Here is a 27,486-nt window from a genome sequence, read left to right as displayed (position 1 = left end):
TCATCCCCTGTGTCTGCATAATGCTATGGAAATTACTCTCCTTGCCTCCTGCATATGTTGCTACTTGCTCTGAAATGGACTGTACACCCTTTGCCTACGAAGTCCAGGCTTATCAAGATATTAACTAAAGAATCTTACTGCTATTCTCCTGCTGAGTCTATCACTGCTGTGCCCCCAGGCAGAGCAGCTCCAACCCAGACAAAAACCATGCACAGACCAACACTGCACACAAACAAGACAAAGGACATGATCCAGAGACATAAGAACACTCCCTGTAAGAATGACGACTCCCGGACCAGACATGCCATCAGGTGAGAAGAACTTTTTGATTTTTTTTTGAGCCTTGAAGGTTGATTCTCCCGGCCGCTCCCAGAGACCAGTCAAACGCTGTTCCCCCTAGATCCCCTCGACAAGAATATGGCCCACAACTGGGACGAAGCATACGCAAGAAGCCCTGCATAAAGGCCTAAGAATGTAGGGATGCAGGGAAGAAGTCTGAGAAAAGGGATCCGTGAAAACAGGCCACTCAAGATCAGAGCTGCTGACTCAGCCTGGAACGATGCCACAAAAGAGGACTGACCAGAAACTTCTGAGACGCAAGACCTATCCACGCTTTAAGCTTTTTATGCAAGGAAACAAGCTCCCAGTTGGCACTATACCAATGAGAACATGCGTTTGAGACGATGGGATGGCACCAAGGGGACATACTCTGTTCCTTGAGCACAAAGATGACATTGAGACTTCAGGAAGGTCCAAGACACAGAAGACAGACTGCACAAACTACACAACACCACACAGACACAGGCTGGAACTGCCCTGCCCACGCTAGTCTTGTGCTGCAAAGCAACCCACTCCCTTTACCTGGACAGCCCTCTCCCCTACACTAACTTTTCATCTGCCCCCCCGCCATTCCCAACCTGGTCTGCCTCCTCCCAGCCCCAGCCCATCAACTTAGCTTTCAGAAGGCCAGGGGTCTGAATCCATCCTCAAGAAAAAGCCACACAAACCACATTAGCTAACTGGGATGTTCCTGCAGTCGCCAGGTTCCTCTTTCTCACCTGCAACAAAAAGACAAACAAGTGCCAGCAGTAAGCATCACATCAGTTGACACCGACCTCTTGCACAACACCCTCCTCCTCAAAAGCAACATGGCCTTCCGCTCACCCGCACTGTGCCAATTCCAAAGTCGGATGCCGTGGCTGTCATTGCTTGTGGCACCTAAGATACCAATAGACAGAAAACTACCGTTGCGCTTGTGAGAAGTCACCAAGCCCATGCTCCTCCTCACTCCTACCCAGCTCACCTCAAAAGCTCATCCAATTCCACAGGTGGCCCACACGGCACCTGCAAAACCAAAAGAGAAATGCTTTGCTGAGTGGCCACAGGATACTTTGCTCTTAGACACCAACCCAGATAACAACCACCTCACCTTTGCGAACCTCTTGTCAGCACACTGCTTTTTCCCTCTGAAACAACATGTAGCACCTGCAAAAAAGGCACATGCTGAGGTGCTGCCCAGAACCGCAGCCTGCCTGCAGCGATTCCCATCTCCCACTCCTTTACCTCAACTGCTCATCCACCCTGCCTCTGCTGTTTACCAGTTGCTACATTGAGGCTCAGGTACCACCTATAAGACATAAACAGCAAGGAATGCTTCTACCTTCACCAAGAATACACCTGAAAGATAACTGCTACTTCAGCCCACTAGTCATGGCTCACCTTACCCAAGTCGGCTCCAGAGCCAATATCCCACTTTGCACCTTTAAAATTAACACACACAAAACCTATAAGCTAGGCATACAGCCACCAGTTGCATCTTCCCTCTGACACCACGCACCAACCCACCTTCCTAAAGTGCTGTGCTGGTCTCTCCTCCATCACCCGTTGGCACACAGCTCATCCCTCTGCATCTGAAAAGGCAATATTGAATGAGTCACCCAGATGCTGATTGATAGCTGAACAGGTCCACTTAGAAATACCATCTGGAGTCTAACTACAGCCTGCCATTAAAACAAAATAGACCAAAAACTAAGGCCTACACACACAAGCCTTAACACCTTTGAGATTCAATCTGCTTCACTACCACTGAACAGCCCCTCCCACACAGCTCTAATCATCCCCATCGAACGCTATGGAAATGACTGTCCACACAACCTGCTGATGGCTACTCGATGTGAGATGACTTCACAACCATTGCCTAGACAGTCTAGGCATATCAACATATTACGCATAGGCTCTCACTGCTATTCCACCTACCCCTGACTCCGCATCCCCGGGCAGAGCAGCTCCAAGCCAGACACACACATGCAGAGACCGACACTCATCAGAACACTACAGACAACGTGACTCAAAGATGACAGAAAAGCTCTCTGCAAGAAGAATGATGGTCAGACCAAAGATGCTGTTGGGCAAGAACACCTACAGGGCTGCAACGGTGAGGCGAGGAGGCTCTATGGCAGCCCCAGAAAAGAGTCCAACATAATGGCCCATAAGAAGTTACTGTCAAAACTGAGATGATGGATGCACAAGAAGCCTGTCTTTGAGACCAAAGAATGTAAGGATTCAGGGCAGGAGAAGTCCCAGTCCGTGACAATAGAAGGCTAGAGAGCAGAGCTGCTGACACAGCCCGGAACAGTGCTGCAAGAGAACCAACCAAAAACTTCAAGAGAAGCGAGACTGATCCAGGCTTTAAGCTTGTAACAGAAGAAAAGAAGTGCCCGACAGGTACTATGTCAATGAATACAAGCATGCAAGACCCGAGGGATTGTGCCCAAGGCACATGCTGTTGTTCTTGAGCGTGAAGAGCAACGAGGACATTAGGACCTGAGGAAGGTCCAAGACACAGAAGACAGACTACACAAACTACACCACACTGACACAGGCTGGAACTGCCCTGCCCGGCACACATAATGTGTTGCTGATAAGCAACCCACTCCCTTTACCTGGACAGCCCTCTCCCCTACATTAACTTTTCATCTGCCCCCCCTGCCATTCCCAACCTGGTCTGCCTCCTCCCAGCCCCAGTCCTTCAACTTAGCTTTCAGAGGGCCAGGGGTTTGAATCCATCCTCAACAAAACCCATACAACCACATTGGCTAACTGGGGCATTCCTGCAGGCACCAGGCTCCTCTTCACGATCTTCTCAAAAGCAGTGCCAGCAGTAAGGATCACATCAGTTGACACTGACCTCTTCCACAACACCCTCCTCCTCAAAAGCAACATGGCCTTCCGCTCACCCGCACTGTGCTGATTCCAAAGTTGGATGCCGTGGCTGTCATTGCTTGTAGCACCTAAGATACCAATAGACAGAAAACTACCATTGTGCTTGCGAGAAGTCACCAACCCCATGCTCCTCCTCGCTACTACCCCAGCTCACCTCAAATCCAATTCCACAGGCAGCCTGAATGGCACCTGCAAAACCAAAGAGAAACACCTAGTCGAGCTGCCACATGATTATCTGCTCTTAGACACAGACCCAGCTGACAACTGCCTCACCTTCTCAGACCACTCATCAGCCTGCGGCTTCACCCCTCTGAGCCTGTTTGTGGCACCTGAAGAAACCAAAGCAAAAGGCACATGCTGAGATACTGCCCGAAACCACAGCCTTCCAACCTTTCATTCCTTTACCTTGGCCACTCACCCACCCTGCTTCTGCCATTTACAAGGTGCCATATCGAAGCTTGGGTACCACCTGCCAAACACAAACAGGGATGCTTCTAACCTCACTACAATGCAACACCTGAAAATTAACTGCTACTTGAGCCCACTAGTCATGGCTCACCTTGCCTGAGTCACCTCCAGTGCCAGTAGCCTGCTTTGCTCATTGCTTCCACCTGCAAAATAAAAAAAAAATCCCGAACTTGTAAGCTACTCAGTCCTGATGCTTATAATCTATGAGGGGCCTGCCACAAGCTGTAAAGGTTTAGGGACAAATTAGTACTCTGTGGGCAATTGGGTAGGTGATGAGCTGCCCCATACCCTGAAAGACACTATGAGTTATGTCCCAGCTGCTTTCTTAAGAAATGCTAAAAGTCCATATACAGATGCATATGAAATGCTCACCCTAACCCCTGTTAGAAAAATCTCACCATTGGTTCTATTAGCAGAGACTATATCAGCAACATACGCAACATACAGCACAACTAGTGAAAAAAACAAGGTTCCACCTTCAATAGTCAGGAATTGCAGGAAAATGCAACACACCTAGAATAAAAAACCCTGCGCACAATCAAACCATCTCACTCCCCCTGAACACTCAATACAAAATTACTGACCTGAAAAAACCCCCCAGTGCATACAGGTGCACTTTCTACTACATATGCTGCTGAACCTTGACTGATCCTGAAGCTCTTACCTCAGACAGACACCTCTGCTTCTCTAAATATCAAAACACATCTGCCCAGACAGCTCAAAAGCAGCAATCAGCTGAAGGAACAGCAGAGCACTGACAGCAGAGAAACCCAGGAGCAGAATGAGCTCCCTGCTGACAGGCTGTGGCTCATATACCCCGGGCCTCGCCCACCGCCCTTCCCACAACCACCTGGGGAAGGGGAGGGGTGAATCGCCTGAAGGCATAAAGGCGGCCGGAGGAGCAGCAGGGAGCTTGCTCATCTGCCTTAAGTTTACAGCATGTAAAATGCTGAAGAGAGAAAGCAACCCTTACTGGAAGTGACGATACCTGCTCTTTTACTACTACTACATCTATTGCATCAGCAGTGTGACTGGGTAGGGAATGAAACTTAATTTTTCTGGGGTGTAGATAGAAAAAGATAGATGTTGTACTAAGCTATGTAAGAAAGTAGTTCATTAAATGCAATAACTATATTACTGTCAAAAATTATGTGCTTTAGTTTCCTATAAAAAAACCCAAAATGCTCTGGGGTTACACTTCATTTCCAGCAAGGCCATGCATACTACCTAACTTCCACCAGAATTATGTTCTGGGTAGGACACAATGACAAAGCAGAATTGGAACCCGTAAGAATCCCTTCTCAAAAACATCTCTGGTTGCAAAGTAAATTATTTACTGTGAATCACTGATGATTCAGAGTCACCTTGATGGTCTCTCCAACTGACTCCTCTAAGAGAACTACAGGAGTTGCAAAGGTCAGAAAACCATCGAAATACAAGAAATGTATCAGAAACTGTATGAAGCAGCCTAACTAGCACCTAAGTAGCTAGAACAAAAATTACATTGCAAAACACAACAAAAAAATCCATGAGAGATGTGTTGATAAAAACAGACGAAGGCTATCACCTTCTTTGAAAAACTCAAGAGGGGATCTGAGCTGATGATAGACATCTTTAGGGTACCAGTTACCACACAGAAACATACTATAAGATGGGAAATAAAAAGACGGCTCTGGAGCACAAAGATGGCTTCGGAAAAGGTTCTGACAGAAGAAGAGGCATCGTCACAGCGATTAGAGAAGTCCCGAAGGAGCCAGAGAGACCAAAGAAATCTTGGGGATGCAACGAGCTCAAAAGGGAATTGAACAAAGTATAGATGTCCTCAGGGGACTGGGGACTGAATGCCGGTGCACCGAATGGATGAGAGGACAGAAAGACTGACCGGAGTAACACATGCGGACTCAGGAAGTGTTTTGAGGGGTGACACAATGAGGTGTTCAGGAGGGGATCTGAACAGAGTACAGATATCCTCAGGATAGCAGGGACCAAACAGAAGCATTGTAGGTGGCAGAGAGGAAGGTAAGAGTGCTCTGGGGCACAATGAAAGCCTGAGGGGTTCTGAGGGAACAAGAGTGGTACAAAGTTTGCCCTACAGCCAAAAAAGAGCCGTGGGGCACAAGGAAGGTCTCAGAATTCATTGTGACAAGAGTAGAGGGGTCCTGTGGGAGCCAGAGTGACAAAATAAAGCTTTAAAAAACAGAAATTAAGCCACAGAGAATATGAAAAGAGTACAGATGCTCTCAGGGAGCCAGGGACTGAATGGAGGCATCCTAGATGGCAGAGAGGCTGATAACACCACCCTGGGGCACAAAGAAAGCCTGAGGAAGAGTTCCGTCTGAATAAGAAAGATACAAAGCAGGCTGCAGAGCTGAGGATGGTCTTGGGGCACAGGAACAGTCTCAGAAAGCATCATGACAGGAGTAGAGGGCTGGTGAGGCAGCCAGAGAGGCAGAAGAAGGGTTGAGGGCGCAATGAGGTACTCAGGAGGGGATTTTAACAGAGTACCAATGTTGTCAGGGAGACACTGCCCAGCTGGAGGCAAACAAGATAGAAGAGAGGACAAAAAGACTGCTCTAAGGAAGAAGGATGACATTAGGAGATATTCTAAAAAACCAAGAAGGGTGCAAATTACACTCCAGAGGTAAAAACATGCTGAGGAGACCCTCTAAAGCCTCAGGAGAAAACATGAGAAGAGCAAATAAAAAAGACGTAGAAAGAAAATACAAAAAGCAATGGGGTTCAGGACAGACAAGAAAGAATTAAAACATAAAGACAGTGAACTGGATAAAAGTAGACATTAAAAAAGATTAAAAGCAATGGTATACAGGACAGACAGGAATATATTAAAAATCAGGGATAGACAGCTTGATAAAAGTAGATGTAGAAAGAAAATTTTAAAAATAATGGGGTTCAGAACAGACAGGAAAAAAATTAAAAAATAAAGACAGCTAACTGGATAAAAGTAAGCATAGAAAGAAAATTTAAAAGCAATGGGATTAAGAAAATAAAGGAAAAAGTAAAAAATAGGGACAGCAAACTAAATAAATGAAAACATAGAAAGAGAAATTAAGAAGAAAAAAATTAAAAATAAAGACAGTGAACTGGATAGAAGTAGAAATAGAAAAAAATCTTTAAAATTATGGGGTATCTGACAGACAGGAAAGAATTAAAAAATAAGGACAGCAAGATCAATAAAAGTAGACATTGAAACAAAATTTTAAAAGCATAGAGATTAAGAAAAGAGAGTGTCTGCAGAGTTGTTCCTCTCACATTTTTTCACTCATCTCTCCCAGCTGCTGTTGTGCAGCAGTTTTTACCCCTTCTTAAATATGTTATCACAGAGGTGCTACCAACATCACTGATTGGCTCAGCTTTGGCCAGCAGCGGATCTGTCTTGGAGCCAGCTGGAACTGGCACTGTTGGACATGGGGGAAGCTTCTGGCGTCTTATCACAGAAGCCACCCCTGCAGCCCCACCACTACCAAAACCATGCCACATAAACCCAATACAAGTTGACATAGAAAGAAAATTTAATAAGTGACAGGGTAAAAGAGAGACAGGAAAGAATTAAAAAATAGGGACAGCAAATTAGATGCAATTAAAAATAGGAAAAAAACCCAGCAAACTAAATAAACAAAGACATTGAAAGAAAATTTTAAAAGCAACAGGGTACATGACAGACAGGAAAGAACTAAAAAAATAGGGATAGGGAGATTGATAAGGCAGAAAAGCCCCACACAGGCCTTGGCAAAGCCCCACAAAAGCCGTCAGAGACTCTAGAAGGCAGCAGGGCCCCTTGAGGTCTTTGGCAAAGCCCAGCAAAAGCCATCAGATGCTCTGGAAGGCAGCAGAGCCCTGTCCAGACATCAGCAAAGCCCAGCAAAAGTCCTGGGAGACTCTGGAGCAATTCAGGGGCCCTTGCAGGCTTTGGTAAAGCCCAGGAGAAGCTGTCTGACACTGAAATGCAGCAGAGCCCCACAAAGGCTTTGGCAATGCCCATCAAAAACCTAGGGCACTCTGGAGAGAAACAGGGCCCCTTGGGGGCCTCAACAAAGCCCAGCAAAAGCTGTCAAACACTCTGGAAGGCAGCAGAACCCCTTGCAGGCCTTGGCAAAGCCTGGCGAAACCTGGTAGAGACTTTGGAGTGCAGCAGGGCCTCTCATGGGCATCGGCTGCATAATTTGCAATAAATAAACTCTTGGAACCCCAGCCCTCTGTGTTTCTGTGTGTTGTGGAATCTTTAGAGCCACATGGTCATGATCTTTTCACAGGTTTGGGTATGGTAAACCTCTTAGCTTGCATCTGAGATTGCTCCATAGGGTTATGGTGATGTTGGGATTATTGAGTGCTAGAGTTTAAGTAGGATATGGTAGGAGTGTTAGTTTTGGGGGGTAGGGTTTTGGACTGGTGAGGTTGAGTTGGTTTTGCCTTACCTTGTATGTTCCGTAGTTTTTGATTTCAGGGTGCTGTCTTTTCTCTTGTTGTCTGTATTGGGGTGTAGGATGTGCGTTTGATTTTTCTTCTGGGTGTGTTGTTCTTGATTTGTTGTTTTATATTTTAATTCTGGTGTTTTACATGTTAGTTCTGCTCTGGTATGACTTATGGTAGCTGATTTTTTTTCCTCTGGGAGTTCCAAGTCTCCTCCACTGATTATTGTACCATGTATGTTCGAGTTATGTTGACTTTTTTGTTGTGGAGAAGACATTTCCACAATGGTTGCTTTACTTTTTAAATTTTAGGGGGTTTTGTGGGTAATTTTGGACACAACAGGCCCCCAGCCTGTGCCATCCCGCGTCATGGCTGAAGGGATGGGGAGAGGGCTGTCGGCCACCAAACGCTGCTACCAACAGTCACCAACAGTTGTGTTCCCTGGGTGTGCAAGGGGTGGCATCCTGTCGCATTAAAAGGAATGTAGTTTCAATATTTGTCTGTGTGGAATTATTGCTGCAGGTGACTTAGACATTAAATCTATATTCACATTTTAACAAAGGGTACAGCATTGAAGAAACTCTCAGGGTGGAGTATGGTGGTCATGCAAGGGTTCCATCCCACAAAAGTTCCCTAGGCAACCTTAGATGTTGGCAACGGCAGGGGAGCTTGGTGTGCTGCAGAGCGTGGAGCGGAGTGGAGACACCACAGCCAGGCTCTGTGATAAGACAGAAACTGGAAGGTCCTATGGAACAATGAGATGGGGACTCACCCTGATAATTAGGGTACGTACCTGGTCAAAGGCAATGCTACTGTACAAAGATACAATAACCTATTTAGTGTGTGTAATGGTGTGTAGTGCAGTACCTGGTAATGGGCCCACAGTCTGTCACCTTTTTGACAAAATACTATCCTTGGGTGAACTTTGCTCATTGTAATCTCATTATAATACCAAAATACACCTCCGTCCCAAAAGTTACCCGCCTCCAAGGTGCATCCACCCCTCACTGAGCTTGCGCTCTGAATATTTCTTGGTCTATACCTTTAAAAGCAAAGCGAGAAACTTTTACACTAGTTACAATAAAGAAATACATGACTAGAGTCACTCAAGCTCCACCTGTAAAGCAAAAAAATAGTATAAAAAGGCTTAAGAGAGGAGGCATGTGAGGGAAGATATCATCGCAGACCTGCTCTGACATCTGGGATCAGTTTACAGGCTGAGCCTCTCTTCCCCCCATAGGGATGCTTTTAGGTAAGATTTGAACACTTGACTATGCCAAGTTTCCCCGGAAGACTTAGAAACTTCTGTAGAGTTGGTTTGTGATTTAATGTGTTTGTAGCCAGATTGTATTACTCATATTCTTGGTATGTGCACATGCTTTGTGGGCAGTAGTTCTATCACCAGCAATCCAAAAGAACTTATGCATCTGTTGCTTTAATAAACAACACTATTCATTAATCTAGCTGTGAGAGTTCTCATTGAACGCTACCAAATTCTTTAAGGGTGGCCGTGCTAGTTCATGCAACGCAGCTAGACTGAAAGTGTATGGAGTTATGAGTGCATCCGTAATCGTGAAAGTTCAATACATACATTGAATGCGATGGGACTTGTAACACAGAGAATTGGGCATCACTCAGAACTGAAGCCTAGCTTCCCCCAGCCCCTCTGATATCTGAGGACAAGCTGGAACACAGGGGGGTTATTTTCTGCCAAATTGTTTTGCCCTTTAACGCGACAGTCTGTCAGAGTCCCAGGACTTCCACTGATTCGTTTATCAGAGCCCCAGCTAAAGGACTTGCACTGGGCAGATGCACAAAAATCAAAATTAGTTATTTTATTGAGAGCAACAGAGTCGAGATTGCCATTGATAAATTCACTAACTACAATAGTGCTACTAATTAAGGTTAATATTGCTGGCAAATTTGATAGTAATACAACAACCCGGAACAACCCAGGGATAACTTTCACTCAGAGGGTGAGAGGCGCAGCGCTTACCCAGAGAATCATCCCTGCCTGGGGTGGAGGGAGAGAATGCAGCCCGTCGACTGGTCCATCAAGTACCAAGGTTCTTCCCTCCCACTTTAACACTCATTTTCTCCATCTTTTATCCCCAAAAACTACAAGTTTCACCCCCCCCATATGCGACGTGTAGCATGATTTCGGTGGAGAGATGAGTGCTATAGTCATATATGTTTAGCATGATCTCTATAATCTTCATTAGCATATGCAGGGTGTCAGTTTTAATATGCATTTCATAGGTAATGAAGCAAAAGTCAGTTATTGGACATTATAGCCTTTCAAAGAAACAAAGAACCACACAGCTTCCTGGTTTTTTGCTGTCTTTGTTGAGCACAAGCAGGGCTGTCCTGCCTCCACAGGGCCCCCTCCTTAGCTGCATTCTGTTAGCCAGGCGAATCTCCACTCCCCTTGGTTGCACAAGAGATAGCAAGGTTGGTCTTAATCGTTCTTTGAGCACAGGGACCCCACCTCATTATCTAAATTCCACACAGCCCCCTGACCCCATTGCAGGTCCTCCCTCCCTTCACCATGGAGGAGCAGAGACAGCATCTGCCATGGGCCAGGGGTGGGCAAGGGTGGCCTTATGTGTGTGTCCTGGCCCTGAGCATTCAATGGAGGGGTGGGGCACTATGGCATTATATGGTATGTCCTGCCCCCCCTGCACACAATGGAGGGGTGGGGCAGTATGGTTTTTGTGGTGGGTTGACCTTGGCTGGTTACCAGGTGCCCACCTAGCCACTCTATCACACCCCCTCCTCAGCAGGACAGCGGGGAAGAAAATAAGATTAAAAAGAACTTCTGGGTTGACATAATGGTAGTTTTAACAAAGAAAAAGCAAAGGCCGTGTGCGGAACCAAAGGAAAACAAAAATATTTATTCTCTACTTCCCATCAGCAGGCGATGTCCAGCCACTTCCTGGGAAGTGGGGCATCAGTATGTATAGTGGTGGCTCCAGAAGACAAACACCTTAATAATGAATGCCCCCTCCCCTCCTCCTTTCTCTTAGCTTTTATTGCTCTGAGCACGACATCATATGGTATGGAATGGACTATTTATTAAGGCAATAAAAAAACATTTCTGTAAATACATTCACAGCAAAAGGAGGGCTAAGGAGAATCTCCATCCTTTATTGGATGCTGGGGGAAACACAGTGACAAAGGATGAGGAAAAGGCTGAGGTACTTAATGCCTTCTTTGCCTCAGCCTTTAGTAGCAAGACCAATTGTTCTTGGGGTACCCAGCCCCCTGAGCTGGAGGACAGAGAGGGGGAGCAGAATGAAAACCCCACAATCCAAGGAGAAATTATTTGCAACCTGCTACACCACTTAGACATATACAAGTCTATAGGGCTGGATGGGATTCACCCAAGGGTACTGAGGGAGCTGGTGGAAGTGCTCACCAAGCCACTTTCAATCCTTTAACAGCAGTCCTGGCTAACCAAGGAGGTCCCAGTTGACTGGAGGTTAGCAAATGTGATGCCCATCTACAAGAATATCCAGAACGAGGATCCAGGGGACTATAGGTCTCTCAGTCTGACCTCAGTGCCAGGGAAGGTTATGGAGCAGATCATCTTGAGTGCTGTCATGTGGCACATACAGGACAACCAGATGATCAGGCCAGTCAGCATGGGTTTATGAAAAGCAGTCCTTTGCTGGGCTCTGTAGGGACCCATGCGGGGCCCTAATTACGCCCTGGGACTGTAACTGGGCTCTGCAGAGGTCTGTGATGGGCCCTAATTACCCTCCAGAATGCCCCAGGGCCTTATCCAGCCTCTGCATCTCCTCACTGGTCCCACCTGCGCTGCCCTGGACCCAGTCCACAGCTGGAGCTGATTGGGAACAGGGGTCCATCACCCCAGCCTCACAGCACATCACCCCCTCCCCTGGACCATGCCATGGCCACTCACCCCATGCCCAGGGCCTGCAGATGGGCCCAGGGCCTGCAGACATGTCTGGGGGCACAGAGGGACAGTAAAATGTTTATTCATTCAGGCACATGAGAAATCCTGGCAGTGAGTTCGCTCTGAGGCTCAGTACTTACTCATGAGCCTTGACATTTGACCCCTGATCTGTGACCTTTGAGCCTTGACCTATGACCTTTTAACATGGACCCTTGGTTTTCCAACCTTTGAAATGAGTCATTCACTGCTCAATTACTTGTGACTTTGACCCTTGACCCTTGGCCTTTGAAACATAGGTCATCACTTGGTCCCTTGCTTGTCTTCCTTGATCTATGACCTTTGCCCTTTAACCCTTGACCTTCAACGCTTGAAAAACATAATTTGACATTGATCGTTTGCTTGTGACCTTTGATCCTTGATATATGACCATTCAGCTTTGACCCTTGATCTTTTTTTACCCTTGAAATGCTTGTTCGGATCCTCATTACCTTTGACCCTTGACCATTCACCCTTGTAAAATAAAATGAAAAACTAATAATCTTTACCTTAAGCAATAGTATTGTAATAGATTTTAAAGAATAAGACATTGAAAATAGAATCATGAGAAGTTAGTGAAACAACCATGAAGCTGTTCACAGGCCCTGAACATTATATGCATGGCCTGCTCCTCTGTATAGCCCTAACCATGGCTGACTTAAAACTCAGTCGAGATAATCAATAGAAATTAGAAAAAAACAATAGATAATTGATTAACCTGGAGCAAGCATATTGTTAAAGTCATAAAATTAAATGTAGAAAATTGCTTAACCAAGTAGATCTATTAATATAACATCACAAAGTCTTTTCTCAGAATTGTAATAGGTGAAGTTGATAAATGAAGAAAGAAGACCCCTGGAACGACCCTGAAATTAGAACTGGAACCAGACAAGCAAGAAGTTGCTGAGACAGGGGATCGTAATGGCCTTTTTGATAAATGAAGAAAAAATAAGAACCGAAATACATGGGAATATACCAGAGGCTTCGAGCTTTACATAGTGTTTGTTACTGGGTATAAAAGGTGTGTATTGTTGTCTAACAAGTGCTGCTCACTGAGGTGATGGCCAAACTCTGAGCTGATAATAAAGCAAGCCTAGAGTAACCCACATCTGGTTGAATTTTTTCACAACCCTCTAAACACATTTGCTGCTTGATCATATAATTGTGACCTGTGACCTTTGGCCTATGGCCTTTGACCTTCAACCCTTGACCTTTGATCTTCAACCCTTGAAATGTTGGAATCCCCCCTTCCTCACTTGAGTGCTTACGTGTGACATTTGACCCTTGATATATGACCTCTGACCCTTGACCTATGGCCTCTGACCCTTAAAAACTGTCATTTCAGCCCCTAAAAAATAGAGACAGGGACCCAGCTAGACACGTAGAATGAAAATTTAAAATGTGACAAGGTACAAGAAACACACACAAAAAATTTAAAAAGTGGCAGGAAGCCAGATGCAAACGTAGAATTAAAATTTAAAATGTGATATGGTACAAGAAACACAGGAAAAATCAAAAAAGTAGGGACAAGGAAATGGATAGAGGGAGACGTAGAAATTAAATTTGAAAAGCGACAGAGTACAAGATACATAGGCAAGGATTAAAAAATAGGGGCAGGGAGCTGGATAGAGGGAGATGTTGAAAGAGATTTTCCAACTCAACATGGTACATGAAACCTAGAAAAGAATTAAAAAGTAAGGACAGGGAAATGGACAGAAGGAAACATAGAATATTTAAAAACCAATGCAAGAAACACAGCAAAAGAATTAAAAAACGGGTAGCAGAAGCCAGAGAGACAGAGACATAGAAAAAAATTAAAACACCACAGGGTACAGGGCAGAGTTGGTAGAAGAGGAAGAAGTTTTGGGGAACCAGACAGGTAGGTGGGCAGATGGAGACGGAGGCAGGGACAGGCAGGGAGGAAGGCAGAGATGTGGGGAAGGGTGGCAGAGATCTGCTGCGGCCACCAATCCTGTGCACGCACCGCACAGAATCACAGAATCACTAAGGTTGGAAAAGACCTGTAAGATCAGCAAGTCCAACCATCAACCCAACACCACCATGCCCACTAAACCACGTCCCGCAGAGCCACGTCTACATGTTTTTTGAACACCTGCAGGGATGGTGACTCCATCACTTCCCTGGGCAGCCTGTTCCAGTGTTTCACCACTTTCTCAGTGAAGAAATTTTTCCTAATATCCAGCCTAAACCTCCCCTGGCGCAACCTGAGGCCATTTCCTCTTGTCTTATCACTTGCCACTTGGGAGAAGAGACCAGCACCCACCTCTCTGCAACCTCCTTTCAGGTAGTTGTAGAGAGCGATAAGGTCTCCCCTCAGCCTCCTCTTCTCCAGACTGAACAAGCCCAGCTCCCTCAGCCGCTCCTCATCAGACTTGTGCTCCAGGCCCCTCACCAGCTTCGCCGCCCTTCTCTGGACATGCTCCAGCACCTCAATATTCTTCCTGTAGTGAGGGGTCCAAAACTGAACACAGGATTTGAGGTGCAGCCTCACCAGTGCCGAGTACAGGGGCATGATCACCTCCCTACTCCTGCTGGCCACACTATTTCTGGTAACAGGCCAGGATGCCGTTGGCCTTCTTGGCCACCTGGACACACTGCTGGCTCATATTCAGCAGGCTGTCAGTCAACACCCCCAGGTCCTTTTCTGCTGGGCAGCTTTCCAGCCACTCATCCCCAAGCCTGTAGCGTTGCGTGGGGTTGTTGTGACCAAAGTGCAGGACCCAGCACTTGGCCTTATTGAACCTCATACAATTGGCCTCGGCCCATCGATCCAGCCTGTCCAGATCCCTCTGCAGAGCCTTCCAACCCTCCAGCAGATCAACACTCCCGCCCAACTTGGTGTCGTCTGCAAACTTGCTGAGGGAGCACTCTATCCCCTCATCCAGATCATCCATAAACATATTAAACAAGACCGGCCCCAAAACTGAGCCCTGGGGGACTCCACTTGTGACTGGCCGCCAACTGGATTTGACTCCATTCACCACGACTCTCTGGGCTCGGCTGTCCAGCCAATTTTTTACCCAGCAAAGAGTGCCCCTGTCTAAGCCATGAGCCGCCAGCTTCTCCAGGAGAATACTGCGGGGAACAGTGTCAAAGGCTTTGCTGTAGTCCAGGTAGACAACATCAACAGCCTTCCCCTCATCCACTAGGCGGGTCACCTGGTCACAGAAGATCAGATTGGTCAAGCAGGACCTGCCTTTCATGAACCTGTGCTGCCTGGGCCTGATCCCTTGGTTGTCCTGTACATGCCCTGTGAGCGCCCTCAAGATGAACCTCTCCATAATCTTTCCCGGCACCGAGGTCAGACTGACAGGCTTGTAGTTCCCTGGATCCTCCTTCCAGCCCTTCTTGTAGATCGGCGTCACGTTGGCAAGCCTCCAGTCATCTGGGATCTCCCCTGTTAACCAGGATGGTTGATAAATGATGGAGAGTGGCTTGGCAAGCTCCTCCACCAGTTCCCTCAGTACCCTTGGGGGGATGCCATGAAGCCCCATAGGCTTGTGAGTGTCCAGGTGGCATAGCAGGTCGTTAACTGCTGAGTTTATTTTGCTCTCCACCCTTGTTTTCTAGCTCAGGGAGCTGAATACCCTGAGGATACCTGGTCTTACTATTAAAGACTGAGGCAAAGAAGGCATTAAGTACCTCAGCCTTTTCCTCATCCTTGGTGACAATGTTCCCTCATGCATCTAGTAAAGGATGGAGACTCTCCTTGGCTCTCTTTTTGTTGTTAATGTATTTGTAAAAACCACACTGCCCTAAGAAATAAAAAAACAAGGAAAAATGTTGAAAAACCTAGAAATCAACCCCCCCCCAAGAAATTAAAAGAAAAAAAGAAAAAAAACCCTAAGTCAAAAAACAACCCCTAAGTTAAAAAAAAAAACAAGAACAAATCAAAAGAACCCCTCCAAGAATTAAAACATATGAAAAAAAAAAAAGCAACCCAAGACATCAAAATAATCCAACGAATTAAAGCATCTCAAGAAATTGAAAAAAATAATAATTAAATAGCCCACAAGAAAATTAAAAAAAAAGAAAGAAAAAAATGAAAAAACACCCCAAGAAATCAAAACAACCCCGTGTCGCGAATCGGTGATTTAGACTGCTTAAAAAACCACTGTCAAACGTATTAGCAAAGGTGGTTTTATTGAAATACAATGCTGTAAAAATGCAACTTAACAAAGTTTGATAGCAAGGTTCGCTCTATTACTGTACTGCACAATCATTTCAATAATGATTCAAAACTACAAAGGCAGAGTCAAAGTTACCAAGACAAAATCAAAATTCCCAAGACACAAATCATAGTTACCATAATACAAAGTTATGCACAATATCAGATGCTTACCAAAGATCTGCCATTGGTGAAATGTCTCTCTGCCTCGAGGGGCAACCTTGACATGTGTCCCAGCTCAAGGGTCGATCACCACCATGAAGCCAGGCTGCTTAGCAGGGAGAGCTCAAAGGCAGCTCACTTAAGCTGTCATATTTATGGAGTAAAGTGGTCGGCTTGCAGTCAAATTACATACAGTGGAAAAGGTATGCATGAGACTCCTTGTACCCAAAACTGTCTTTGTTCCTTGATAAATGAGTCTTGGAAAAGCCACCTGCTATTTATATGTTAACCACGATTGGTGTTCCAAGCTTACATGCATCAATACTCCCAGTGTCACTCTGCTCCTTTGCGGGTTTTTAGACAACGGATTGGAATGAGACAAGTTCTTGGCCTGTTCACAGCTTAGGCCTTTACCTCCTTAGGAGCCTGTACCAAACTACAGCTAGTTTGTTTAAGGAGGCCTGTACATCTGTCACATCCCCCAGGAAATAAATAAATAAATAACCCCCCCACAAAACACCCCAGGAAATCAAAATAAGCCTTGCAAGAAGTTAAAAAAAAAAGGGAAAACTAAAACCATCCCCAAGAAGTCAAAAAACACAGACCGCAGAAATTAAAAGAAAATCAAAATCACTCCCAAGGATTTAAGAATAAAGCAAACATAAAACCAATCCCAAGAATTTTTTAAAAAAGAAAAACCCAAACCACCAAAGGGACCGGGGGGGGGCGGGGGGGCGGTGCGGCGCGGACACGGGGGAGAAGGGATGAGAGAGCAGGCAGGACGTGAGCAGGCAGAGCGCGCAGGAGGGAGGAGGCAGCACGGAGGAGCGCAGCAGGGAGGGAGAAGGAACACACCGCCCAGTCCAGTCCAGTCTGCTCCGCTCCGCTCCGCTCCCCTCACCCCCCCACGCCTCGGCAACCGCCGCCGCCGCTGCGCTGTATCTGCGTATGCACCAACGGGCCGCCGGCGCGTCCGCGCGTCACCGGCTCCGGGCGGAACCCGCGGCCCTACACTGCAGTTCCGGGGGGGAACGGACCGGGAGGGGGGTGTAGGGCGCGAGGCTGCTGTGCGGCTGGTATGGGATTGCTGTGAGGAATGAGGCTGCTATGGGACGCGGAGTTGCCATAGGGCTGGTATGGGGCTTCTGTGGGGTTCCTATGGGGCTGTTATGGGGCAGAGCATTGCTATGACGTTGCTATGGGGCGTTGCTGTGGTGTTGCTATGGGGCAGGGAGCGCTGTGTGGGGCCCCGGGCGCCTGGGGCCCCTTCACGTGACCCTCCCACGTGACCTCCCCCTCCCCGTTCGGGCGCTCGCAAGATGGCGGCGGCGGCAGCGGCTGCGGTTCGGGGGCGGCGTTTCAAGTGGTCGTTGGAGCTGGCGGCGGCGCCGGGGGGGCGGTGAGACCTGGGGAGGGGAAAGGGATTTAGGGGATCCAGGGGTCTCCCCGGCCTCACGTGCCCCCTTTATCCCCCCCAGGCCCCGCGGAGCCGCCGAGGGCCGCGGTCCGCTGGGGTTCGCCGAGCGGCAGCTGGGGGAGGGCGGTGTCCACGAGAGCGACAAAATCCTTATGGAGAAGGTGGGCGAGGGGAACTCGGAGGGGAGGGGCGAGGGAGGGACACCCCCCGGACGCCTGGGTTCCCCATGGGGGGGATGGGCCCTGTCCCAGATGCCTGGGTCCCGTACGAGTGCTGTCCCCCCCATATCCCGGTTGCCTGCGTCCCCTCTTTCCCTGCAGCGCTGCTGGGACGTGGCACTGGCGCCGCTGAAGCAGATCCCCATGAACTTGTTCATCATGTACATGGCCGGCAACACCATCTCCATCTTCCCCGCCATGATGGTCTGCATGATGGGCTGGCGCCCACTGCAGGCCCTCATGTCTCTCTCTGCCAGTGAGTACAACCCCACACTACCGCCTCATGCGGGTGACGGCTTCCTGGGCGTCCCCTCACAGCCATCCCCTGCAGCACGACAGTTGCTCCATGTACCTGCCGTGGTCCCCTGGCCTGCATCTCCCCCTGCAACAGTCATCCCTACATATTCCCCAACAGTTGTCCCTACAACAGCCCTTACCACACGTGTCCCCAAGCAGCAGTTGCCCCCGTGTCAGTTGCCCCTACACACCCCCCAACAGTCATTCCTATGACCGTCACCCCCACATCGGTTTCCCCACATGTCCCCAAACAGTTACCTTATGTCAGTTGTTACAATGCATCCGCCAACAGTCACCCCCATGACACTCACCTCCATGCATGCCCCTATGGTTGACCCTATGACAGTCGCCCCCATGTCAGTCACCCACACACATCCCCCACCGCTGTCCCCTGTGACACTCCCCTGCAACTCCCCACCCATCATTACCCCCGGTCCCCTGCTATGCTAGGTGTGCGATGTATGGGTGACAGTGACAGGTCCCCTCGTTCCACCCTGTCCTCCCCACAGCACTGAAGGCGCTGGAGAGCTCGAGCCGGCGGGCACTGCAGGGGCTGGTGTTCCTGGTGGGCAACGGGCTGGGGCTGGCACTGGCCCTTTACAAGTGCCAGGCCATGGGGCTGCTTCCCACCCGCCCCTCTGACTGGCTAGCCTTCGTCGCCCCCCCACAGGTATGCCCAAACACTGGAGTCACCCCGCTCCGCCCCCTTTCCCTCGGATGCCAGGGTTCCCCCTGGACTGGACACCAGAGTCCCCTGACTCACCCCTTTTCTCTCTCTTCCCTCGGCAGCGGATGGAGTTCACCGGGGGGGGCCTGATCTTGTGACCCAATGCGCCCACCCACCAATAAAGGCGATGGCAGACTGGTGACGTTATTTTTGGGGGGAATTCTGAGGGTTTGGGGGCTTAGCCCCAGGAGACACTGGGATGGGTCAGAGCGAAAACCGTTCTTTGGTGGCATATGCTGAGAGCGCTGGGACCTGTAATGGTAGTGCTGAGGCCCATACTGAGAGCACTGGGAGTGCACTGGAGGAGCCCTGTAGCCCATACTGGGAGTGCCGTGGGAGCCTTGATTCCTGTACTGGGAGCCTTGGGGTCTACACTGGGAGTATACTGGAGCTGCACTCAGAGCCTCGAGGCCCATACTGGGAGCCTTAGGGCCTGTACTGGGAGCACTGGAAGCCTTGGGGGCTACACTGGGAGTGCACTGGAGCTGCATTTGGAGCCTCGGGGCCCATACCAGGAGCCTTGGGGTGCATACTGGCAACAGTGGGGGTGCACTGGGAGCCTTGGGGCCCATACTGGGGTTGTACTCAAAGAGGTGCAGCCCAGGCTGGCACTGTACTGGGAACACTGGGTCCATACTGGGAACATTGGGGCTTATACTAGGATCTTACTTTAACTGTAGCATATGCTGGCATCACACTGGGAGCGCTGGGGTCCGTACTGGGATTTGACTCACAGCTGTGGCTCAGGCTGGTATTGTACTGAGAGTGCTGGGCCCACGCTGGGCGTGTTGGGGCCATCCTGGGATCCTACCTGAAGAGCTGTGACCCAGACTGGCATTGTACTGGGAGTGTTGGTGCTATACTGGAAGCACTGGGCCCATACTGGGAGGGTGGCAGCCCATACTGGGATTGTGCCTGATGACCTGTGGCTCAGGCTGGCATCATACTGGGAGCACTGGGCCCATACTGGGATGGTGGTGGGCAAGTCAGGGCAGCACGTGTCTGCTACTGCGATGAACTGGGCCATACTCATGTGCTCAGGGGACTGGGGGTCCCTATTGCCCACACCACCAGCCCCTGCTCCTCCGTCAGCACCTCCAGGAACTCCAGGTCTGACACATCAAGGGCCTGACCCATGGTTGCCCCCCAAGTGTCCCCCACTGCCCCATAACTGCCCCCAATTCCCTGCCCCACACCTGCCCCATAATTGCCCCCCAATTCTCCCATCTCCCAACTTCCCCAAAAGTACCCCACACCTGTCCAAGTGCCCCAGAACTGGCCCCAAGTGCCCCACGAGTCCCCCAATTTGTCCATAGCTGCCCCCCCCGCTCCTTAACCTCTCCCCAGATTCCACCCACTGCCTTGTTTTTGCTTTTTTTGCTTCATTTTTGCCCTGTTTTGCCTCAGTTTTCCCTGGGTTTGCCGCATTTTGGCAGAGCTTGCTCCCTGTTCTGGCTCTTTTGCCCTATTTTGCCCATTTTCACCCCATTTCCTCCTAGTTCTTGGTGTTACCCCACTTTTTCCTGGCTTTCCCCCCATTTTTCCCTGCTTTTGTCTCATTTGCTCTGTTTTGGCCTATTCCCCCCATTCTTGCCCTGACCTGCATAACTGGTATTGCCTCATGTTGCCTTGTTTTTGCCCTTTTTCCCCTGGGTTTGACCCTTTTTGCCTCATCTGTGCCCTGTTTCCTCCCTCCTGTTTCCCCATTTTTCCTTTTTCTTCCTCTGTTTTCCATTATTTCCCTCCCTTTATCCCCGTTTCTTCAATTTTTTCCTGGTTTTGCTCCATTTCCACTGTTTCTCCCCCTTCCCACCATTCCCAACCTATTTCCCCACATTTTTACCCATTTTCCCACCATTTCCCCCTACGTTTTCTCCTCTCATGTTTTCCCCTGGGTTTTGCCTGTTTCTGCCCAATTTCCCCGTTTTACCCTGTTTTTTCCCCATTTCCCCGTTTTACTCTGTTTTTTCCCCATTTCCCCTGATTTTCTCCTGATTTTCTCCTCACTTTTTGCCTGTTTGTGCCCCTTTTTCCCCCTTTTTATTTTTTCCCCATTTTTCCCTTTTCCCTTGTTTTTTCTCCTATTTTCCCCAATTTTGCTCATTTTTGCCCCTATTTCTTCCCCCATTCCCCCCATTTTCTGCCATTTCCCCCCCCTTTTTCCCATTTACCCGTTTCCCCCATTTTCTCCTATTTTTCCCCAGTTCCCCCGTCTTTGCCCCCATTTCTTTCCCCATCCCCACATTTTGCCCTTATTCCCCCCTTTTCCCATTTTTCCCGTGTTTTTACATTCCCCCATTTCCCCCTTTTTTTGTCTGTTTTTTCCCCATTTTTCCCTACTTTCTCCCATTTTTGCCCCACTTATTCCTCCCCATTTTCCATTTTCCCCTAGTTCCTCTTGTCTTTTCCCCCATTCTCCTGCCATTCTGGATGCCAGCAGCACCAGCCAGCATCCCCCTCCCATAGTTCAGCCACTCTGCTGCATGTATGCGGTGTGTATTCCCCCTCCCCAGTGCCCACCAGTAAGCACCAGTACGCACCAGTGCCCACTGGTGCCCCTCCCAGCATTCCCCCCCCGCCATCTCTCAGTACGGCCCAGAGCCTCCCTCTGCCTCCCAGCACAGCCCACAGCCCCAGAACCCTCCTCCCCAGTATGCACCAGTGCCTCCCAGGGCTTTCCCAATATGGCTCAGGACCCTCCCAGTATGGCCCAGAGCCTCCCCATGCCCCCCAGGATGTCCCAGAGCCCCAGATCCATGCCTCCCGGTATGGACCAGTGCCTCACAGCGAGTCCCAGTATGGCCCAGTACCCTCCCCAGGACTCCCAGTATGATCCAGGGCCCTACAGTGATTCCCAGTATGGCCCAGAGCCCCATCCCAGTATATCCCAGTGCTTCCCAGTACACCCCAATGCCTCCCAGTGCCCTCCCAGGCCACCCCGGTCACCCCAGTGGCACTCACAGGCTGGGGCCCCACTGGGGGGTGCCCCCCTTCTCCTCCCCTGCGCTGGGGGCCTGCAGTGGGGTGAGGCCTCCCTCTGACATCATCATCAGGGGTCACATATGATGTCATGCCTTATTACACCACCCCTGCTGTGGTGTGTCGTGGTATGTCACTGTGTATTGTGTCCCACCTCCCCAGCTGGACCGGGGTCATGTGGCAGCCCCGAGTCCCCACCCCCTCCCTAAGTGTAGTATCACCTGATGTGATGTCACACCCCATGACATCACCCCTGCCTTGGCATATCATCATGTGTCACTGCGTGTCATATGTGTGTGTGTCCGTCCCTGGACCTGGAGGTATGTGGCAGCCCTGAGTCCCTGCCTCTCCCAGGTATGATGTCACGTGGTGCCATGTGATGCCATCTGATGTCATGTGATGATGTCAACATGATGTTGCCTGTGTGAGCCGCATCTGGTGTAGCATCTGGGAGCGCTGCTCCATCATCAGGATACACTTGTAGGTGTACGCCAAGATGTCACTGCCGTGCTGCAGGAGGGGACCCCTGACACGGGGCATTCATCAGCACGACAATGTGGGTCTAGGCAGGCAGCCCCTCTGGCAGGCAATGGCCCCCAGGAGCCCCTCCTATAGCCCCACCCATTGTTCAGCTGCCCCCCACCCCCCCCCCACCCCGCCCCACCCCAACAGGACAGCAGCCTGGGACCAGGTACACCTGCACTGAGAGGGGTGAGAGCCCTAGGCCTCACACCCTCCTGCCTGGCTTTGCCCACTATCCCCGCCCACTCCCAAGATGGCTGCCCCCCCCTCCCCCCCCCCCGAATCCCTCCTCCCCTACCCAGTTGTTGCCCTGGCTCAGCTGTGAAGCCCTGCCATTCCAAGATGGCCACCACTCCCAGGAGTCCCTCCTCCCTCCGTGGGTGGCCCTAAGTGAGGAAGCCCTGCCCTCAGCCAGAAGGCCCCTCTCCTTTCAAGGTGGCCACACCTCCCCACAGCCCAGCTTCCCATCCCAGTTGCTGTGGCAACAAAGTCCTTTCTCCTCCCACCAGACCCCGCCCATTCACTCAGTAGGCCCCACTGACTCCATCAGACACGCAAGGCCCCACCTCTCTCATTAGGCCCTGCCCATCCTGATAGGCCATGCTCCCTTCCCCAGGCAGGCCCTCCCCTAGGGGCATCACCTCACATGCTCTCCCCTGAGGCCCTGCCCACTTAACCGTGCCCCCCATTTAGCCACACCCACCACCTAAATATACCGTCCCTGTGGCCCACACCCCCTCCTATGTGGCCACACCACTTCCCCCTCCAGCTGTCCCCTGTCCATGCAGGCTCCCACAGCCCCAGAGCCCAGTCTCGCCCCCTCCCTGGCAGGCCCTGCCTCCACCGAGCCCAACCACTTAAAGGGCCCTGACCCACCAGGAGGATCTCGGTAATCCCCAGGGCAGCGACAGTGGCAAAGGTGGCACTGAGGAAGGTGCAGAGCCCCCACAGCCCCCCCCTGCCTCAGGGCCCAGCACCCCTGACAGCAGCCCCAGGGGGCAGCCCCCCTGCCACGCCCACCCATGATGTCAGCAGGGGGTGGGGTAAGGCGGTCACCTTTCCCCCCCATCACCCCAAATGCCGGGGTCCTCCTGCACTGGCCATTGGTGGCGATGGCGCTCAGGGACATGATGATCAACACAGTTGGGGGGGATGTGACCTCTGACTCCCCTGTGACCCCTGACCCCTGTCACACCTGACCCCTCCCTTGTACCACCAAGCATGGTACCACCTGGCTTGATCCCAGGCTCAACCTGCAACCCCTCCGTAGGGTCATCAGACTGATTCATTGCAAATGACACCAAAGTCATAATGGAATGAGTTTTGACAGCTGACACAATGTGTATTTCTGTAATGTTTCATAAGAAAGGGAAAAGTGTGACAGAGGCTGGTGCTTGTATATCTGTCGTGATATGCATTTGTTTACAGCAATGGCTGGTGATACCTCATTGTCAGAACAAGTGATAGCTCTGTAAGTGATGGAAGCCTCTGCTACTGCCACCTCATTGCTTGCTCAATTCATTTTCCTGGCTCTTATTTTCTATCCTGTTCTCATTCTTCTATATTTGCCTGTTGTCTCTGCCAAGTATTGTTACCTGCATTCTTGCACAGCTCTCCATCCATTCTTTTCACCTCTCTCACCTTCTTTCTTACACAAGTATTTGTCTTCTGCCATGTATCTTTCCAGTGATGTACAGGCCCTTCTCCCACTCCCACATGTCCTGGATTATGTGCAGGCATGGGCGTTTTCTCCCTCTCTCTGCTCCTCTCCACTATTTCCAATCTCTGTGTCAAGTACCATGTCCCAGCAGCCCTTGTAGTTGCCAGCTATCCCTGCAAGCTACTAAACCTTTCTTACCCGTTTTAAACCTCTGCTCTGCAGTCTCCTCCGTATGTCTTCTTCATTTTACCTTGCAAATCTGAGTCAAAGAAAACAGATGGTAGCATAGCATCTCAGATGTACGGGTTTTTTTGCCTTGCAAATCCCTCTGTCTATGAGTTGCAAGTTGTATATGTTTTAAGTTTTAATGATAGGGTAATAAGGAGGCTGTCTTATGTGGATTAAACTCAGGTAATAAGGTGGGGGCAGAAGGTCCATTGCCAAAATCAAAATCATGCTCCTCATTATCTGTTTTCAGTGTACCTATCTTTTCAATGAGCTCACTCTCTGAGGCTGGGCATGTACTGTCTTGCTCCAGCTGTTGTAAATCCAAGGTCTAAGGTTCGCTTCTAGTTGTTGCAGTAAATGGCTGTTCACATGGTTATGAGATTCAAAGACAGCTGCTCATGCTTCTGCATTGTCAGCTCACTGTAAAGCACCTTGTAGCGCTTCTTAAGCTTCCTGCCTAGAAGTCTTTAATAAAGTGCCTGCAGCTGCCAATGCCTCTGTGAAAGGCCCAGTGAAGGATCCCTTGCTTTCCTTTGCTTTACGCACACAATCCCCTGCACTCATGAAACTCTGCTCACATTATTGCCCAATCAAAACAATTTTCAGCCACCCAGTTTCTGTCCCACCCAGGTGTTTTCCATCCCTTACCCTCTTGCTATTTTTGCTGTTCTTCCACTGCCTCATCCTAAGCATCCATGGCCTGTTGTGCTGGTTTTGGCTGGGGTAGAGTTAATTTTCTTCATTGTAGCTAGTGTAGGGCTATGTTTTGGATTTGTGCTGGAAACAGTGTTGATAATACAGGGATATTTTAGTTATTGCTGAGCAGTGCTTAAGCAGAGTCAAGAACTTTTCTGCTCCTCACACTGCCCCACCAGCGAGTAGGTTGGGTGTGCACAAGAAGTTGGGAGGGGACACAGCTGGGACAGCTGACCCCAACTGACCAAAGGGATATTCCACACCATATGAAGTCATGCTCAGCATATAATGCTGGGGGAAGAAGAAGGAAGGGGGGAACATTCGGAGTTACAATTTTGTCTTCCCAAGTAACCACTACGTGTGACGGAGCCCTGCGTTCCTGGAGATGGCTGAACACCTCCCTGATGATGGGAAGTGGTGAATGAGTTCCTTGTTTTGCTTTGCTTACGTTCGTGGCTTTTGCTTTACCTATTAAACTGCCTTTGTCTCAACCCATGAGTTTTCTCACTTTTACTCTTCTGATTCCCTCCCCCATCCCACTGTAGGGAGGTGAGCAAGCAGCTCTGTGGTACTTAGTTGCTGGCTGGGGTTAAACCACAACACCTGTGTATTTTGCAGAATCCCACTTCTGAGACCAATTACTGTCATGACCTAAGCGATTAGTCGGCTGTTATGATCTTTACATACCCACAGGACGAGTAACCCTTTCGGTCATGACATTAATGCTCCTGTGTTCTTTGCTCTCCTCTTTCCTGGGTTCTGGCCTCTGACGGGAACAGCGGAGCAGTTTCTCATAAAGAGGGAACAGACAGCTAAGCTGCCCTGCAAGATCAATGGAAAGCACAACAGCACGTGTTCAAGTGAACATGAAGCCATCATGGAATCGGTGCTTGTGCCTTTGCTTGCCATTACATGGCAATGGGCAATGATGCCAGAGCCTTTTACTGCCTTCTGGAGGGGGCAGCTGCTGACCTCCATGTCTCCAACCGCAACATGGTGAGCTGCCCTGCTTGTCAGCACCCACTGCACATTGAGTCCTCTCAGTCATCTGGCTCTGGGCAGGACAACTTCCCTGTGGCAACAGGGCTTTGCCTTCGCAGGGCCTTGGAAGGGAAATGCTGGGGTCAGACCGTGACTTTTTCCTCTGGTTTGCCTCTTCCACAGCCAAGAGACACGGGGCACCGAAGCAGGCCCATAGCACAAGGGGTATTAGCAGGTAGATGGCCTGAAGGGTCACTGGTGCCTGTGCTCGGAGTCAGTGTGACTGTGTTAGGGCAGGCATCACCAGGGGGAGAAACAGGCTCTCCTAAGACAGATGCCAGAGGCAATGGGAAAAGACAGGGCTGGCCATGGGCTCTGCACCCATGCTCACCTGCTCTCTGCATGCTTCATCAAAGGCCCTTCTGGAGCTGAATGAAGTGGCGGTCCTGAGAAACTCCATGGAGAAGAAAGTGAATGTGATAGTCTACTTTGAACAGGCCACCTTCTTCAGCCTCAAGGGGAGGTAAAGAGATGGGAAGGTAAATAGACAGGGAGGTGTGGAGGGATCTCCTGGGAGATGGAGCTGGATGCCTTCCCCAGTGGCAGGGGATGTCCCTGGCATATCCAGCTACTGGCAGATTTCTGCAAGTCTCTGTAGGAAGACAGTCTTCAGCAACCAGTCCCCATTGGGCTGTTTCCCTTCTCCTATGCAGGTCTACTGCAATATGGGATGCACAAACCTGGCAAAGAAAATGATCAGGGAGGCTCTGAGCCTGCTGAAAAGGCAGTTCCCCCAGCCTTCTGTTGGAGCCTTTGTCAAATCTTGGCTGGAAGAACTGCAGTGGGCCTGTTTTGTCACAGACGAGCACCCTCCCTTCTGCAGGAGGCCCAGTAAGAAGCAGAATGGAGAACACAGGGGTGAAAGAGTCATTTCCTACCTAGTCCCAGGCATCCAGGCCTAGACCTGCCTAGGCTTGGGGCCACACTGAACCTGACCCATTGGCCTTAGCAGGACCAAGGTACTAAGGGGTGATGCATGGGTAGAACAGGGAACAGCAGAGCTCCACAATCCCCCCCTGAGCAGTCACTGGAACAAAGCATGCCTTTGGGTAAAAAGCAGCTTGTAATGAGGGATGAACCTGCACTGGCACATGTTGGCTGCAGCGGGGACTTGGTGTTTGCTGGGAACAGAGCTGTAAACAGGGAGTACAGGCTGCGGAGGAGCAGGGAGCCTGGCATTAGGACCAGGATCTGGGGAGGGAGCGGTAGGTAGAGGTGAAGTGTGAGAATGAGGAAGCACATAGGGTGATGCCCCTTTTCCTGCCAGTGCCCAGCTT

General features: G+C 49.8%; 1 protein-coding gene across 1 annotated transcript; it reads left to right on the top strand.

The window, feature by feature from the left end:
- Positions 1–17,743: 17,743 nt before the first annotated feature.
- EMC4 (ER membrane protein complex subunit 4) lies at positions 17,744–19,218 on the top strand. The gene is made up of 5 exons (XM_059834056.1): positions 17,744–17,823; positions 17,903–18,002; positions 18,162–18,315; positions 18,866–19,026; positions 19,146–19,218. The coding sequence occupies exons 1-5, from the start codon at positions 17,744–17,746 to the stop codon at positions 19,179–19,181; spliced, it is 531 nt and encodes a 176-aa protein (XP_059690039.1). The 3' UTR covers positions 19,182–19,218.
- Positions 19,219–27,486: the final 8,268 nt, after the last annotated feature.

This window comes from Gavia stellata, chromosome Z (assembly GCF_030936135.1).
Source record: "Gavia stellata isolate bGavSte3 chromosome Z, bGavSte3.hap2, whole genome shotgun sequence".
NCBI classification, from domain to species: domain Eukaryota; kingdom Metazoa; phylum Chordata; class Aves; order Gaviiformes; family Gaviidae; genus Gavia; species Gavia stellata.
This window is presented reverse-complemented; position numbering and strand designations above follow the sequence as displayed.

Excerpts from the sequence above, each read along its gene's own strand:
- EMC4 (XM_059834056.1), top strand. The coding sequence starts at position 17,744 with ATGGCGGCGGCGGCAGCGGCTGCGGTTCGGGGGCGGCGTTTCAAGTGG. Across the intron at positions 17,824-17,902 it reads GCGGCGGCGCCGGGGGGGCG|GCCCCGCGGAGCCGCCGAGG; the intron begins GTGAGACCTGGG and ends TATCCCCCCCAG. Across the intron at positions 18,316-18,865 it reads CCTCATGTCTCTCTCTGCCA|CACTGAAGGCGCTGGAGAGC; the intron begins GTGAGTACAACC and ends TCCTCCCCACAG.